The sequence below is a fragment of the Staurois parvus genome, unplaced genomic scaffold (assembly GCF_062004578.1).
Source record: "Staurois parvus isolate SC_StPar_1 unplaced genomic scaffold, SC_StPar_1.0 ptg000362l, whole genome shotgun sequence".
Taxonomy (NCBI): Eukaryota; Metazoa; Chordata; class Amphibia; order Anura; family Ranidae; genus Staurois; species Staurois parvus.
Window position 1 is genome coordinate 7,087,914 of NW_028318158.1, and position 19,040 is coordinate 7,106,953.

At 43.5% G+C, this 19,040-nt stretch overlaps 1 protein-coding gene across 1 annotated transcript in view; it reads left to right on the forward strand.

Moving 5' to 3' along the window:
- Positions 1 to 980: 980 nt before the first annotated feature.
- Positions 981 to 19,040, forward strand: part of DEGS1 (delta 4-desaturase, sphingolipid 1) — a 28,489-nt gene continuing 10,429 nt past the window's right edge. The window contains exon 1 of the mRNA XM_089685005.1: positions 981 to 1,126. Coding sequence (XP_089541131.1) covers positions 1,045 to 1,126 — 82 coding nt within the window. The 5' untranslated portion in view covers positions 981 to 1,044. The remainder of the gene's footprint in view (positions 1,127 to 19,040) is intronic.

The window sequence follows — 19,040 nt, forward strand, 5'->3', positions numbered from 1 at the left end:
TAAATGGGGAGTGGGAGACAAAGCTTTAAAGTGAAACTTCCCCTCTTGGGTGGAGCTCAGCTTTATGTTTTGCTGCAGCATGTGCAGGGGCGGACTGACAACTCATGGGGCCCTGGGCAATAGGGGATCATGGGGCCCCTGTGACCTTGCCCAAACTCAAAAAAGCCTATGAAGAAGGTACAAGGGGCATCTCATGGGGCCCCCTACTGACCCCGGGCCCTCGGGCAGTGCCTGAGTTTCCAAAAGGTCAGTCCGCCCGTGAGCATGTGCATAGTCCAGGAAATCCTTTGTTAGTGGAGCGACCCACTGCGGCTCAGCCGCCCGCTTCTACCACCCCATTGGCTGCCCATGTGCACAAGGCCTTACTGAATGTCTAGAGTCTAGAAACTGATTGGCTGCCAGCCACAGTTGCTCTAATTTTAATAAGTGTGACTACTGGGCAGGGCCAGAAGTCTGGGAAGTCGGGCATTGTCTCCATAAGTAACATGGAACATATAACTTCATCCAGAAATGAACCATGACAGGTCCTCTTCCATCACAGACCCGGCTTTTCATTGGCCCACCCCACACGTCACATAGTGGGCGTTACCGCTTCATCCTCACAAACCCCCAGCCCGTTACTACACGCCCTTTTTTAATTACAGCCATCCTTTAATACGAAAAGGGGCGTATCATCTTTAACTGAGGAGGCGGTACTAAATCCGGCTTCTCCTCACGTGCATCTTATTAGGCTGTTGATTGGCTAATTGTTTTACGACAGCTCAGGATTCACCAATCACGACAAGGCATGATAAACGAAGCCCAACCTACTTCTATCTATTGCGGTGTATAGGTGTGGCTGGGGCTCAACGGGGCGTGTCGCTTTGATTATCATTGGGCGGGCCATAGGGCATGGCGCTTCCAAGCCAGTCATTGCGGGTGTGACGAGGCGGTGCCGGCCCCCCTGTTTAGTGTGGGCGTGTCGGCGGCTAGTGGTTTCCGGCTCGGTATAGCGGGAGCGCGCACTGTGCGGGGGCTCACTCCGGTGTTGACATTATAGACAGCATGGGGAACACGGTAGCCCGGGAGGACTTCGAGTGGGTATACACCGACCAGCCGCATGCCGACCGCAGGAAGGAGATTCTGGGTGAGTCACCACCTAGGGCTCGGGAGGCTGCGTGTGCTGGGGGCTCAGCCACCATAGCAGTTGGGAGCCCCGTATGTCATCATAGATCATACATGGCTGTTCTATCATAGGCAGTACAGACACGGGCTCCAGACTTGTGTGTGCTATAGATTCCTACAGGGCATGCTGGGGTATGTAGTTCTTGTGAGCAGGCAGTCATGTAGGCGGATTAATGGTTAATATTCTGCCTCCTAATCTACAGACATGTAGATCATGTTATATGTACGAGAAGTAGTGTTTGTTTTTTATATATATATATATATATATTATTCTACAAGGCATGCTGTGACCTTAAGATGTATGTGTATATATAAAACTACATGTCACAGCATGCATGCCTGTGACATAAAAGGAAAATGGAAAAGTATGTCAAATTTTACCAAAAAATTAAAGTGCAATTGTGTCGCGCTCCATAAAGTAATTGAAATTACTAAGAATACTTCATCATAAATGAAATATCAATATTGTGACTTGCCCAAAAAATTAATACATGAATATTCATAAAAAAAGTTATTATATATAAAGTGATTATGTAAAATTACATTTTTTGTGTGTGTGGGGGTGTATGTATGTGTGGGGGTGTGTGTGTGGGGGTGTGTATATATATGTGTGTGTGTGTGTGTGTGTGTGTGTGTGTGTATATATATATATATTGTGTGTGTGTGTGTATGTATGTATGTATGTGTATATATATATGTGTAGTGTGTGTGTGTATATATAGAATATTAATATACTTTTGCTATTTTATGTAAAAAATATATAAACTACATGTCATAGCATGCCTTATAGGACAAAAACAAATGTGGGGGAATAAAAAAATAAATAAATAAAATATATATAATTTTTTTTTTCCCCAATTCTACAAGTCATGTTGGGACACATGGGGGTTTATTTACTCAACCTGGTTGACTCAGAATCTTGGGCACCTGTGCATAAAAACCAGTCAGCTTCTAACCTTAGCATGTTCAGTTAAGCTTCAGCAATAAAACCTGGAAGCTGATTGGTTTTTATGCAGAAGTGGACAAGATTCTGAGTCAACTAGGTTTAGTAAATAAACCCCATGGAGTCAGTTTACTAAAGGCAAGTAGACTGTGCACTTTGCAAGACCAGTTGCACTCATTTTCCTCAAAGCTTAGTAAATGTGGTGGAGCTTCACTGTGTAAGGAATACCCAATTTGTTTCAAGGAAAAAGAAAAAATATTTTTTTCTTGCGGATGATTGGTTGATGGAAATCGGCAGAGCTTCACCACATTCACTAAGCTCTGGGGAAAAGGTGCGCAGCTGCCCGTACAAAGTGCACAGTCTATTTGCCTTCAGTAAATCCACTCCAGTGTGCTGTTAGATTCTTCCAGTAAGAGGGAAGTCTGAGGACGGCATTTCTATAGGCGTGTAAAGTCGTGTGATTGTCTGTTGTGGGCTGATGTGACACACACACGGGTTTATATTTGCAGACAATATGAATACATGAGACATTTCCATTGACCCATATGTACAGTATATTAGTCACGTCCTGCATGCACAAGATATGATGGGTAAGGGAGCTTGTAGAAGATGACAGTCTAGATCAGCCTTTTTCAACCTTTCCCCCCCCCCTTAGGAACCCTTAAATTAATTTTCAGGTTTCTGTAAAACCTTACTAAATCCAATTCATTGGGGTCAATGGGAAAATGGTCCTTACATCGATGGTCAGTAGAAGAATGCCCAGCTACAGTTGAAATGATGATTGTTGTCATAATGCTGGCTCTGGTGTTGGCCCACAATTATGCAGGCACCATCAGATGGATTTCATCCACAGCACAAGGAACCTCCATCAAACTCTGGAGCAGGGATGAGCTCAGGCGTGCTCGGATCTGATCTAGAACAGCCATTTTTGATCAGGGTTACATGGAACACCAAGCTTCCTCTGGAGGTGCTAGTAAGGTTGAGCACAGAATGGTCCAAATTTTTGGTGGAAGTGACCTCTTCCTTCCAAACCCATTAACTTCAAATCCAGGGCATTCCTTGCCCATCTGTTGCATGTTCATAAATGGGTGGGGATGCTTGTGACCTCGTTGACCTACTATGGCCATGTGAACAATATTGTCATAATCTCCTAGATTGTAAGCTCCCAGGATCAGGCCCTCCTATCCCTCTTGTACTGAACTGTATTGTTGCTGTGTTGTCTCCCATTATATTGTAAAGTGCTGAGCAAACTGTTGGTGCTATATAAATCCTGTATAATAATCACCCCTTTGTGTACCTGCAGCTGTGGGGGAATGCCTTAGCCACAGTTGATTGGGTGGGAGTGACTGCTTCTTTCCAGGTTCGGTCCGAAGCAAAGGTCAATGATGTCACAACCTAAAAGGATTTCTGCCCCTTTGTATATGCGGGCAGAACAGGGGCTAAATGGCTAGCACTTCCGCCTGGCAGTACTAGGGTCGTTGGTTCAAATCCCAACCATGGCACCACCTGCCTGGAGTTTGCATGTTCTCCCTGTGCCTGCGTGGGTTTCCTCCGGGTACTCTGGTTTCCTCCCACACTCCAAAGACATGCTGGTAGGTGAATTGGCCCTAATATGTGTATGTATGAATGTGAGTTAGGGACCTTAGATTGTACGCCCCTTGAGGGTTAGGGACTGATGTGAATGTATAATATATGTATGTAAAGCGCTGCGTAAAATTGACGGCACTATATAAGTACCTGTAATAAATATGTGCAGCTGTGGGGCATATGTGTATGTGCAGGTGTGTGCCTGCAGTTGATGGGGTGAGAGTGCCCACTTCCCTCTGGGTTCCACTTGAACCCATTCTCTTCTCTAATTCACTGTTTTTTTTTTTTTTGTTTTTTTTTTGAGTTGTGGCTGACTGACCTCCATCTGATGATACCTACATAGTGCCGGGGCCAATACCACTTGTCGGAGCGAGCATCATGACACCCAGGGGTGCGCATTCTGACCACTGCTGTAGAGGGGGGGGGGGGGATTCTTCCCATTGACTAAAAATGTATTAGGGAATTTTTCCCAGAGATCCCAATCAATTGATTTTAGCAGGGGTTCCCGGAGACATGAGAATTATCAAGGGTTTAAAAGGTTGGGAAAGGCTGATCTAGAACAGAGGGAAACATACAGCACACCTGATCATCCATCAGTATAGAGAATGGATACATTGTATTGTGTTGTGTTCTTGGTGATCCTTGAGATGAAAGCTGTACACAAGGGGTGTCTCTATATAAGTTACATTCATACAGACATAACATTGTGTTCTTGGCATTCTCTGAGGTGAAGCACACAAATATTATCTCTGTATAATGGTACAATTGCTGAAGTTTGTCCCCTCGCTCTTCCCCTGTGGATGGTGACTCGCATGTCAAGAATGTTCATTCTACTTTAGAAAATCACATGTGAGCTCTGCATCCTTAGTTTTTATCTTCGGGGGCTTTTTGAGGATGTCAGGGGTTTGTGATTGTAGATACTCTGGAAATTCTGTGTGAGATCGTTGGATGGGACATACGGATCCTTCAGGCCAGCCGAAGCAGCTGCTTACTGCGATGTTCTTAGCTGTCCTAGAAATGGCGTGTTTTCATTTTAGCGGTTCAAGCCTTAGTGTTTTTACATTGGGGGGAGGGGTGCTCTCTACATCTGGATACATTGGTTTTGAGGTCAGTTGTTCATGCTGACCTGTTCCTTTTGGCATTTTATCTGGAGAGTAATGAGTGTCTCTCGGATCCTGAGTCAACCAGGATGTGCTTGCTGCCATTCAGCAGATATTTGGCAGGGAATGTTCGTCTGTAGATGTATAAAGGAGACATGAAAGAGGATGTAGTGTCCACACACCCATTCTGTCTTGTATATTGAGTGTGTGTGTGTGTGTCTGTGTGTGTGTGATCTATCTATCCCTTTTTTGTGTTTTTTTGTTTTTTTTAATTTTCCACCTCTCAATTTTTATATTTTTTTTCCTTATATGTTGCATTCATGCGAAAGTTTCCTCTGGGTTTGGTCACTTGAGTGGTTCTCCTCAGCATGTAGAATCATGTTGAAAGAGCAGAAAACCTTTAACTTTTACATTGCATCAATGTATGTATAGTGTTTCTAGAGGCTAACTATAATTTGCGTGGTTATCCTTTACCACCAGCACCCCATAATCTTTCATGCCCTCCAGGGAGATCCACAGAAACTGAACAGCTGCCACATGCAGAGAATATCCCATCCCAAGGTCTTCTGTATTGACTCCCATTGTGGATGGCTGCTCTGTTGGAAGAAATATCATTCTCCTTGCATGGTAAAATGTGAGATTGGTTTACGGGCTGTTCATGGGATGTACAACACTGATCTTGAAGGACAAGGATGGATAAGGGGGGCAACTTAAGCAACTCTGTGGCGTTCTTCAGTAGAAGCCACTGACCATTTACTACTTTCTTGGGCGTCAAGTCCAAACTTCCCGGTGCTCAAAAGCTAAGGCCTCCAGAATATTCACTTCAACACACTTCTGGGTGTGTTGGGTGATTGGTCCTCCAATGCACTGTATGGTTCCTTCCACTGGTCCCTATGTCACTGCCATGTTCCATATGTTGTGAAGAGGGGAGGGGAATTCTGGCATTCTAGAAGTGTCAAATGCTCTGGACTTTTCTGGAGGCTTTAGAGCTTGAAACAGGGAGATCTAAATGGATTGAGAAAAAAAAATCCCAATAAACCCGAATGGAGGTCTGCAGGGTGTTGGATTCTGGCTGGGAGGCCTTAGATGTCAGGCTGTGTCCCATTCATTTGTTAGTGGAAGTTATCCTCTTTACCTTTCCGTTGGGACTTCATCATGTGAGATGCATCCTTCTGGTGATCAATGTCATTATCCTCATCATGGTATCTTCTCCCTTTTGCTGTACTTCACCTTGGCAGTGGCATCGTCTGATTGTGGAAACTGGCTTTGGATCAGAAAATCTTGCCCTGGGGAAGCGTATGTACAATCTGGGAAGAATTGCTTCCTGGCATGAGATCAACTTGTATATTTGTTGTAGATGTGCAACTCTCTACATGTTGCCTGCTCTGTGTACCGTCAGATCTGACTCATTGTTCCACCTAAAGCTGCCAGAAACCCAGTGATTGTGACAATTTACAGGGTAGAGAAGACATTAAGTAAACCTAAAGTGTTACTAAACCTACAACAGTAAATCAGTCTGTATATGCAGTAAAGCATGCTTGTTATACTCACTGTGGAACATAAGGGGTTAATCCTTTTTATTGTATAAAAAGGATGTTTGATCCTAACTTTTGATCCTCCCCTTCTTTCAGTGCCTCCCTCTTTTCTCCTGATAAGATGTGTGGAGTCGCTCTGAACATGCTCAGTTTAGTGTGTATTGCTAGGTTTTTTTTTTTTTCTTGGGAGTGTGCATGTTATCAGCACAGGGCCAATTAGCACTGTCCAGATGGGGGTTCTGCATCCTTCTAAAGCAAAATGAAAACTCCTCCTACAAGCTTTAACTTGTGCTCTGCTGGACACTGATAGAAGTCACAAGACTGCTATAACTGCTGACGAGAAAAGGTATTTAGCAGTTTATATTTACCAAAAATAATTACATTTCCATGTTCTGTGGAAGATCAGATATAGTGAGTGCTGCATCTTGGGTTTAGTGACACTTTAAGCAGCCCATAGATTATGCAATTTTCTTTCCTTCCAAATACTTGATTCCCCCATCACCGGTCAGTGTGACATCTGTGAGTTAAATCGCATAAATGAATGAATATTGCATTGCTGTAACTCACACTTTACTGTAAGCCGGTCGGCGTTGCAGCACTTTCTTTTTATTTTTTCAATACTAATTATTTACTCCCTCCACCCCACCCCCCCTGCCCCCACCTCACCAAAAGAAAATAAATGTGGACATTGACATAACTGGTAGTGATAAGTGTGACGATCACGGCGTCAGACCCCAGCCCTTCTCCCCAAACTCATAACCGAAGGACTAGCGAATCTAAAACCCCGCTGTCACGTGCGTAACAATGCCACGCCCAGCTGCACTCTGCACAAAGATTTTCCAGCTAATGGACCGCAATCAATGTACCTGCAGCCTGAGAGTGATTGTTACTGGGTCAGGTTAATTACGCAATAACCCTTCACACTGCCACCACCTCCTTTTTGTACAGAGAGGGGAAACTCGGCAATATCAGCAATAACTACGATGTTTGCATAAGAGTCGGTATACCACTGTCACCGCAGGCAGATATATACCGAAGTTTAAAACACACAGTAGCGCTCTTCAGAGGCAGGGATCCTTAGTTTGCATTAAAGAGCTTTAGAAACAGTTCAACACTTTCAGAAAGTAAGATTTATTACAAAAAGGTCAAAAGGGTGCAATAAAAATATTTACAGAAAAAGATGTAGCCAATATATATATAGATTATAGCACAGCAAAGAGATAGCAGAAGTTTAGAGGGATAAAGTACTTGCCGTCAGCCTTGGGTTAAGCAGATCAGGTTTCAGAGCCAAAAGGATGCCTTATCTCCCAAAGTTAGTTCCGATATTAAAAGGGAGAATCTTCAACTTCTACTCAGCTTAACTTCAAGCATCACAGCTTTTATCTAGGAACTCAGCAGGGTGTCTCCCTGAAGCAGAGAACCAATCGCTTCATTTGGGCGGGTGTGGCAGGTGGAGACCCAAACTATGACCAAAAATCCCTCTTGGCTTATATTATGGTTCATAACTTTACCCTGGATACATAGAACATTCTATCCACGAGTAGATTAATACGCAGAATCTTCTGCTGAACGTCTACATATGAATTATGAGATACCTGCTTGGGTGGTTAAGGAGATATAATTCTCTGCTCTCCTGTATATGCCAGCTAGGGGGTGTAATACCAGGCGACTTGTCTTAAAGTGAGCCGTCCAAATATGTGCTCCCTGTTTATGTCATTATGTCCTATTTGAAGATATAAAATTATATGGAAAAGTGAGTTTTTAAATGCAAGTCTGTTTTTACGACTACCTTGAATGTCTTTGAAGCTCCGTGAGGGCTGGTTTATGGTTTTACGATCTCTTCTCCATCAAGAGTCTCGCAGACATAGGGCACCAGCTAGTAAGATTTATAGCCATGACGCCCTCCCAATGAGTTTGCTGCCTGTGATCTGTCATCATCCAGACCACATGTCACTCAACAGAGGAGGTGGGGTATCGGAGGAATCTGATTTGGGGGAGAGAGATCCAAAATGGAGGGGTTTGGAGCAAAATGGATGACCGCATCCATCTCTGTGTGCATGATTGCTACAATAAGTACTGCTGGAAATTTTTTTAAATGTGCAGGAGAGTTTCATTGGTGCAGTTGACTTTGCATTTCCGTTATGTGCATTGCAGTTCCTCTTCCTTCCTATCTAATGAACTGTCAGAATGATGTCCTGGCACTCAGCACTGTCACATGGGGCAGGAGAGATGGCTCAGCCATATGTAAGCTTATGGCAGGTTTGCCAGTAAGACCTTGTTCACACGATTGCGGGTGTGGGAAACTTGGTGATTCCTGCAGCCGCCTATAGTCAAAATGCGCTGGGCTGCCATTTATTCTTAATTACACCCCCACACATCTAAAAATGCAGCTTGTTTGCGGGTGCAGGAATCGCAGGGAAGGTACATGGTGCAAAAGTGCCATGCAATTTCCCTGCTGCTGCGTTTTAAAATGTTGCAGGGTCCTTTTTTTTTTTTTCCTGTGTGAAATGTTGGCACAGCAGCTCATTTAAATGAATCAACAGTTTGGCCTGTGGCAGGATGAGAGAAAACAGAAAAGATTTGCCTAAACTTGCACTATCATCCTATCACATTAAAGGGTTGAATTGGTCATTGTGCTGATTACCTGCTTGAAGCACTTAAATGTGTTTGCAAAACACGGCTTTAGGCACTTTTTTTTCTAAGAGCTGGGCAAACACCCTGGTTGCATGATCCAAAACCGTTTTAATCACTAATTTGTAGATTAAAATGCAGATGATTTTTGTCAGTAGTTAAAGGATAAGTTCACCTTTGGGAACATATTACATGTTCCACCCGTTTTTGGGGTGTAACATGTTCCCAAAGCTGCAGCTGCTGCCGCTGTGTTTTGTGTTGTATTCCTCCCTGAGACAGCAGTATGGGGCGAAGATGCCTGTACAAGCTGTCACTTTTTGAACAGAGCATGGCCATGCAGGGCTCTGCCCACCCAGCCGCATCATTCATTCACTGTGTCCTGTGGCTGTCGACTTGTAGCTCTCGATGAACTATCACGATGCTGTGGAGCGCCTTGTAGGTCATTGGTTATTCCTGTCATTATATCTGCTTGGCCATACATCCCATACGGCAAGCAGATCTACCGACAGATCTGCATGGCATCAGTGATCTACTGATCGCTAGTACAATGCTTTACAGGCTCTTGCAAACAAAAATAATAAATGCACATTTTTACCTGCAAAAAAGTGCATTTATTATTTTTGGTGAAAAGGTGACCTCCTTTAAAACAAAAGTACAAAGGATTTGTGATGGCACTGAGTGGGTGTCTCTGCGAACGTCGAGCTTCACAGGAACCACTGTTAACCAGTGTGGATTTAGCAAGTCTATGTTCTGCAGGAAATGTATAAAGGATCAATCTGTTCATCATCTAGTATTGTGAAAGATCAGATAAGTGCTAGCTCACTAGACGTATATTCAGCATCTGATGAAATGGATCAGACTGAAATATGAAGGGGCAGCACTAGAAGTCATACTCTGACAGGGATGTTGAATTTGTATCACCTGATGCCCGGGAAATGTAGTTCTGGGCGTCGGGCAGGTAGCTTTATTCATCCTTTAGCCCTGCTGCAGCCAAGCGGCAGGGCTCACCTGTCAGGTGAAAGCATTCAGGTGACAGCGCTGCCGCCCGATTGCTTCCACACAGCCCACGGTTATGTCATGCGACATAAAAAATTGGAAATACAGCAATTTTTATTCTCTAGCCCAGGGGTGTCAAACTGGCAGCCCTCCAGCTGTTGCAAAACTACAAGTCCCATCATGCCTCTGCCTTTGAGAGTCATGCTTGTAACTGTCAATCTTGCTGAGCCTCATGGGACATGTAGTTTGGCAACAGCTGGAGGGCTACCAGTTTGACACCCGTGCTCTAGGGTCTCTGCTTTCAGAAAATGTTTGGGGGTTTTGTGTAATCTTCAAGCCTAAAATTTTTTTTTTTTTTTAAACGTGCAAAAACGGCTCTGGCAGTGAAAGGGATAAAAGGTAAGCCGAACACTCCCCTTTCCTGATGAGCACCCAATCAGTGCTCATTACACTGCAAGGTCTCTCCCATCCATGCTAGCCACAGGGTGCGGTGCTGCAGGGAGGGGAGGAGGAGATAAACAGCGCAATGTTAAAACAATTAAACGTTAAGTCACCATAAAGTTTTTTTGTTTTTAAAAGTCCCAGACATTCCTAACAGCACCTCAGATTTAAATACAGTTTTGGTTTAAAATAGATTTTTTTTTTTTTTTTCAGGACCAGTAGATTGTAATGAGGGACACCTATTTAGTCCCTGGACAAGTAGTTTTTTCAAAACCTTTCCATACCCCTGACTCTTCTACATGCACATGTGCTGATGGGGAGTGATTGACTGAAGTGAGGAATAGACAGATGAGCCCATGACTCTCCTACTTTGTCCATTTCTGAGCTGGGGGGGGGGGGGGGCACTTAGCTATAGAGAAATTCACTGGATGTGCTGTGCAGCAGAGCTGTGTAAATTGTATGACTGGGTGGCCTGATCTATTTGTAGATACAACAGCTACAGTATGTTTGTATGTCAGATGTGTGTATTGCTGTTTGCCTGGAGTTCAGTGTTGGGGGGCATTTTCACCTGCGAATGTACCCGACACAGACTACATGTGAGAACCCCGTCGGGGGTTCCTGTCGATTAGCTATGAAAGCAATGGGAGGCTGCCAAGTCCCACCACTACTCGCGGCCACTTACATGTGATTGCTCATGCAGAGATCGCAAACAAGTGATCAGTCCTGGACGCAGACTGCCTGTGACTTGCATGTGATCGCCGCATGAGCAATTACATGCAAGTGGCTGCGATTACCTGTGGAAGTCGACAGCCTCCTATTGCTTTCAATGGAGCTTTCTTCTGCAGCCAATCCACAAGCTGCTCCAGCCCTGTGCCAGGTTTTGTAAATGTTGGCTGTCTCCCTTCAGACTTCTGTGTGTTCATAGATCAAGGCTTTCTTGATTCATTCTTTTTTTGTTCAACTAGTGAGTTGAATGGAGAGAGGAAAACAAACGAGCTGATTCCCCCATCCACACATTTGATGCTGTGGTATTGTATTCTGACAGCGGGGAGCCTTCCTTGCTGTCAGAATACAATGATCAGTGTTGCTGGATATAGCTGGCAGCACTGATCATTTGGCAGAAAAAGCTGACTGGCTGGTTGTACACTTGAACGCTTTTTGTTTTTATTTTTGACTTGTGTACAACCAGGGTGCCCATACACAGGTCAAAATCTGGCCAGCTGAGTTTCAATCCATGTATTGCTGGCTTTACTGCCTATGGAAAGCTTTTCATATATTGCTGTAAACAGTGGCTACTTTTATTACCTATTAGCAGATTGTGTTATCTACACCAGGTGAAGTGGCCTGATCCCAGCTATAGCAGAGTAAATACTGCACACTGAGAGGTAAGGCTCTGGAATGCTCTTAAATAAATAGAAGTCTTCTCCACACACAGATCTGAAGAATGTATATGTTCTCTGGACATTGTTTTCTGTAATCTTGACTTGCAGGGAAACGTGAGCCCTTCCAGGTGCCATATCTATTCCCCAAACCCGGGGCGCAGGCAGTGCTGTGACCAGGTCCTCTAGAACCCGAGGCAAAGATGTCAGAGTGAACGAGAGAAATGCTAATTGCATAGACCTGTCAGAAGTAAAAACCCATATAAGTGCTCTAGTGAATATAACAAGTTGCAGGAGAAGATTCTGATGTCCTAAGCTGTCACCATACATCCGAAAAAAATGAGCCCCTTACCGGACACTTAGACCGTATAACACCGGTCAATATGCGCAGTGTGACAAGGAATCGGTATGGCAGGTAGTCTTCAATAGAAATCCATACTGATTCCTTGTCACACTGCGCATATTGACCCGTGTTATATGGTCTTGGTGTCCGGTAAGGGGCTCATTTTTTTTTTTTTTTTTTTTTTGGATGTATGGTGACAGCCTATGACAGCAGAATCTTCTCCAGCAACTTGTTCTATTCACCTGGGGACTTGTAGTATTATTTATTAATATTATTATTATACAGTATTTATATAGCGCCAAAAAGTTTGCTCAGCGCTGTACATTATAGTGGGAGACCGTACATGAGACAGTACAATACACAAGGGGTTCGAGGGCCCTGCTCCTTGGAGCTTACAATCTAGGATGGATTTTTACTTTTGACATCTCTATGCAATATAATTAGCGCTGCATTTCTTTTGTTCATTTTTGTAATATAGCCTTGTGTGCAAGCTGCTTTTCTGTGTTTGTTTTTTGTTGCATTTGGAGCGTGGTTATATCTAAGTGCATGCAGGTTTGTGTTTTTATATAAAAATGTCAGTGTATCTCGGCTCCCTTTCCTGCAGGATCCTACACTTATCTGGTGCAGTACACTGGACATGGTGTGAACACGACAATGTGTGTGTGTATATTTTATTATACAGGATTTATATAACGCGAACAGTTTGCTCAGCGCTTTACAATATAAAGGGAGACAATACATCAACAATACAGTTCAATACAAGAGGGATAGGAGGGCCCTGCTCCTTGGAGCTTACAATCTAGGAGGGATGGGCTAGTGGTACAAAAGGGTAGTAACTGTGGGGGATGGACTGGTTGGAAGAGTAGAAGGTTCCATTATTAGCTGAGGGCAGGATAGGCTTCCCTGAAGAGAGGTTTTCAGAGATTGACTAAAAGTGAGCAGAGTAGGCGATAGTCTGATAAATTGGGGTAGAGAGTTCCAGAGGATGGGGGAAGCTCTGTAGACTAGCATGGGAGGAGGAGACAAGGGAGCTAGAGAGCAGGAGGAGCGCAGAGTACGGTTTAGGTGATATTTGGAGACAAGGTCGGTGATGTAATTTGGGGCAGAGTTATAAATGGCTTTATATGTTATTGTTAATGTTTTGAATTTTATCCGTTTGGCAATGGGAAGCCAGTGGAGGGATTGGCAGAGAGGGGTGGCAGACACAACGGTTAGTAAGGTGGATGAGTCTGGCAGCAGCATTCATGATAGACTGAAGAGGGGATAGCCTGCGATGAGGTAGGCCAATGAGGAGGGAGTTGCAATAGTCAACGCGAGAGATAACAAGGGAGTGAATAAGTTGCTTAGTGGTTTCCGAGGTTAGGAACGGCCGTATCTTGGAGATGTTGCGGAGGTGAAGGGTACAAGATTTGGACAGTGATTGGATTTGGGACTGAAAGGACAGATGGGAGTCTAGGATTACACCTAGTACCCTGGCATGGGGGGAGGGACTGATGATTGTGTTATTGATCTTGATGGAGAAGTCAGGGGAGGGGGCACGGGCTGGGGGAATACTAAGAGCTCAGTTTTGGAAAGATTGAGTTTGAGGAAGTGGAGTGACATCCATGCCGATATGTCACTTAGTAGGTTAGTGATGCGAGAGGAGACTGAAGGGGTGAGGTGAGAGGTAGAAAGATGGATTTTATGTGTCATCAGCATAGAGATGGTACTTAAAGCCATGGGAGTTTATCAAGTGACCAAGGGAGGCGGTGTAGATGGAGAAGAGTAGGGGTCCAAGGACAGAACCTTGAGGGACCCCTATATCTATATATTCCTAGAACGCCTTAAAATAATTGGTGACACTCAATTTCCTTATTCTTCATGAAGTAATTTCTTGTGTTTTTCTGCCTTCTCGTAATGTCCCCCAGGACCTCCCAAACATCTCATTTCCTCCCTCACTGCTATCTGCTTGACACAAGCTGTGCACGTTAGTTGCTGTCATGTTTGTTGCTCTATGCACACTACACATCCCATAGTCCATCTATGGAGCAAACCTGAGAGGGTGGCTACGTTCCTACATATAGTGGACCATGGGGAATGAACGTAGCCACTCTTTTGACAGGAAGTCAGATCACAGCAGTAAAAACAAAGGAATTTGGAGGATGCTGAGAGCAATAGAAGGGAGTTTTCGGAGTTGTATATACTTGAATAGTTTAGTAAAAAAACAAAGTTAGGGTCACTTTAAGTACCAGTTGACATTGGTGTATAAACCAACAAATATTTTGTCACAGCTGTAATAACACTATAAACTGATTGCACTATTTAAACCTCAAAATTGCTCTGTTAGGGCACCTATCTGGGGAAAACCTAGGTTCTATATTTCACACAAATGTATATAAAATGAATAGTAGTGATCAAATGGATAAACACACATTAATGAGGTGTGCACTGACCACCTACATACCAAACACTGCTCTGAGCAGCCTAAGGCCACCTTCACACGGGCGTTTGTTGCAGCTGCCAGATTCCTGCGGCAAGAATCTGGAGTTTCTTGCTGATTATGCAATCAGCAGTGGTCACTGATTGCCTCCAGGCCTGGACATCTGTTCCAAACAGCAGCTAGTCTCTGTATGTCTGGCTACATGCAATCAGCAGCGGCTGCAGTCAGCTTGACATTGGTCTAAATGGGCTGAGCGGCCGCTGCTGATCGAGCATCCGCAGCCTGAAATACACTGCCCATGTGAAGGAGGCCTGACGGATGCTGTGCAATTACTGCAGCTAACTATATACCAACCATGGCAGAGAACCTCTCCAACAAATGAGTTTAACAGAGAATGTGGTTTTCATTAGGGAAATTGCATTCATTCCATAACTGAATGGTAAAAGCAAATGAAGCTTTTAAGTACTTTCAATAGACATTTGTCAAGTCATTGAATGTACTGATGGAAATTTTCATATGGATGTTCATTTGAGAATCTAAGTGCAGGGGTCTGCAAACTTTTTGGCACAAGAGCCAAATTGTGTATTTTAAAAAAATTATCATGGGCCAAAAAAAAAAAATTCCCATCAGGATTCCCTGCTCCCCCCTTACATCAGAAGCCATGGAGACCATAGGAAGCCTCTGCCGACCTTTATACTCAATTATTACACATTGAGCATATTACTATACAGGAAATATATAGCACCAACAGTTTGCTCAGCACTTTATATCATGAGGGCAGATGGTACAGTTACAATACAATTCAATACAGGATGAATCAGAGGGCCCTGCTCCTTAGAGCTTACAATCTAAAAGCATATGCCACTAACCTTGGATGTAGCTGCAGTTTAATTTCCTCTGCACTAGCATATGGCCAACTTAAAGAGGAGCTCCACTCTTCCCCCAAAAATTGTCAGCAGTCACAAATACTGTAGCGGATAATATTTAATGTAGACACTTACCTGTCCAGGGGTCCAGAGATGTCCTCACCTGAGCCAATTCTTCAATCTGCTTTGGGTGCAGGCGTTGGCATCTTGGGTAAGGGAAACCGGCATTTAAGCCATCCAGCTTTACAGCTGGCTTCCTACTGCGCATGATCAAGCTGCCCTGTGCTTTGTGAATGGTCCTGCAGTCTTCTGGCTGCAGAGGGAAGAAGGGGCTGAACTTCCCCACAGATCGCTGCGGAGATCTGACCGGGTGTGGGTACTTGTCAAAACCAGGTGAAGTTCCGCTTTGGGTTTTGGGACTTGTCACGTGTCCCAGAATACTACGGGGAGGACAACTTCCGCTTCCGATCACCTTAGCAGAATTGGGAGCGGGTACCTGCTAAATTCAGGTACCCGCTCCCCAAAGGTGCCAGTCCTTAACTGGGAGCGGGGGACAAAGGCTTAAAGCGGAACTTCTCCTTTTAGGTGGAGCTCCGCTTTAAATTCTTTATGCTACATTGTATTCTGCCCTATATTTATCCTTTTTGATACTGTTGCAGTCTCATCTTTTTGCCTTCTCAATAATCGGCACTTGTACATTGATTTACCCAGTCCAGGGGTAGGCAGCCTTGGAACTCCAGCTATAATGAACCTATTCCATTATGCCTGTGGCTGTCAGTTTTGAAGTGTCTGATGGGACTTGCAGTTCTGCAATAGCTGGAGTGCCAAGGTTGCCTACCTCTGATCATAGTCCCTGTCTCATTCTTCATGTAATGAGGCAAATAATGTTTGACTCATGTTAGGTAATGGATCTCTTGTGACTGTAATCCCCGGGTAGTAAGTGTGACTCCCTGATGGTCTCATTTTTCACCTGCACCATCTTCACGCATGCGCAGATGTGCCACAGGTATCTGCCAAGTCCTGGAAGTCTGCTGCACATCTGCACATTTGTATAATCTGGTGGTGTGCATGAACAGTCAGAGGCACTGGAGAGTGCAGTGCTGCATCACTAAAGTCAGGAATGCTTTTTAGAAACAAAGGAACCAGGTATAAATAAGTTATTTTATTGGCTGAAGGTCTACTTTAAAGGGTAACTCTACTTTCATGGGAAAAATAGTAAAAAAAAAAAAATATATATATATATATATATATATATATATTCTCTCATTAACAATTGTTACACAAGTCCTATTGTAATTCTTATTAAAAAAAATAGCTTTCCTTTTCAATCTGCAGCCTGTAATTATCTGTGAAATACAATATGGCAACCTGAAGGTGTTCTGTACGCACATAGCGTACAGAACACCCCCCAGAAATGTAACTTCCCATTTGTGTGATTGGTTCACTGGTTTTCCCAGAAGTCTGCACTTATGAGTCAGATTTTTGGCATCTCCTGCAATAAAAATCTCATTTTTGGTGAGATACTCCCAAAAGAAAATTGTCTAAAAGGGATGCAGACCCTGCAATTTTCCTCATTAGAACCCAGCTGATTGATAAGTATAAAATCCCTCTCATAGAGAGTCTTTGCACATGGACACAGAAAAAACACTTTCTTCAGATCAACAAAAGGTAGTCATTTGCCACAAAGTCTGTTAGATGTTTTGCAAATGCACATTGATCACCCAGTGGGGAATGTTGTGGGTGTATTTGTGTTTTTTTTTTTTTTGTTTTTTTTTTCCCCCTTAACAATGGTGTTATTCCTTAAGGTTGAGTTCTATTAGTGTGTGTATGTGTATATGTATGTATGTAAAATATATATATGTGTGTGTATGTACATGCATACATACGGTAAAGGGATCCCTCTAATTGGCAAAGTCAAAAAGCTGAGTTTTGCATTCTTTTGCTGTGAAGAGGAGTTGTCTTTTAAACGGCTTTACAGTTTTGATGTCATGCTTATAGAATGCAATGAGGATTCTGATGTTTGGGAAGGCCTTTGTAATGACTCATAATATCCTCTCTGCATTTTTGTATCCTGTCCGTCACTTCCTGTTGCAGCCCAAGTATCGCCACTGCTTGAAGAGGTTCTGTAGACCTTTTAGGCAGCTTTCACATTCATCTGTTTTTCTTCTGCTGGAAGAAAAATGTGTGATCATGTATTCCTATGGAACTCTTTACACTGATCCATTGCGGGTATGGTACATTTATTAAAATTCTGCTTGCTTCATTTTTGGTGTGTTTAAAAAAAAAAAACGCACAACCCCATTGACATCAATGGAAGCTGTACCTGCATAGTGTTTTTGGTGTGGGTTTTGAGTCACATGTCCTGTGTGTGTGTGTTTGTAAAAAAAAAAAAAAAAAAACCAAAAAAAAAAAAACCCCTCGAATGTGGTAAAGACATGGCAAGAACACGTGTGGTGGTTTTTTTTTTTTGTGTGTGTTTTTTTTTTTTTTTTTTTTTTTTTTTTTTGTGACGGATCAGTTTGAAAGCAGCCTTAAAGTTGCTGGGATGTTCTTGTAAAAAGTTCAACTAAATTCAATTGCTAATCCAAGTGATTAAAGGATAACTCCAGATAAAATATTTTGGTTAGAATGGAGAAGGTCAAGCCTCTGTCAGGTTTTTGTTGCGGTCTCTGTCACTTTTAGGATGTTTTACCTCCCTTCCTGTCAGGATAGAATGTGATGGGTCATCTCTAGAGCAGGGAAATGGGCAAAAAACTTTTAAGAGTGGGGGGGACGAGGGAACTTTTAGCAATGTTTTTATTGCTGTCTGAGCCTCTCCATCCTGGTGACACCTGCACCCCCTATCCTGTTCTTATATGGGGGACACAGACAGGAAGGGAGGGAAAATCTCATGGTCAAATGCAGAAATAAGTCTGACAAATCTGAACTCCTCCCATTCTATTTTAGAAAATAAAATGATTGTATTAAATTGCATGTTAACTTCCTCCTATTAAAACAGTTTTCTTTGATAGCAGTCACATGATTTACTGCTTTTCGCTTGGCAGGGTCAGGGCTATGGGCAGGACAAAGCCACAGCAGTACACAGGAGCTGGTATTGTCATGACTTCTTGATTGCAACTCTGCTAATCACTCTTCTGGAATGCTCAGCAGGTATGGCTGCCTGTGACACAGAGCAGTAAATGGCAGAGAAGGACCTTGTTAAGCGCTCCATATAAAGGGACTGTTTGCTGTCGTCCTCCTTTTTATTTATTTCAGGTACTTCTATAGCGCCATCAATTTACACAGCGCTTTACACATATATTGTACATTCACATCAGTCCCTAACCCTCAAGGGGTGTACAATTAAAGGTGCCTAACTCACATTCATACTTATGCTAGGGACAATTTAGAGAGAAGCCAATTAACCTACCAGCATGTCTTTGGAATGTGGGAGGAAACCAGAGTTCCCAGAAGAAACCTGCACAGGGAGAACATGCAAACTCCAGGCAGGTGGTGCCGTGGTTGGGATTCAAACCAACGACCCTAGTACTGCCAGGTGAAAGTGCTAACCATTTAGCCCCTATGCTGCCCATATTGCTGGAACATGCCCAGCAGGGTGACAACGCTACCACGACATCATGAGCCAGTGGATGCTGT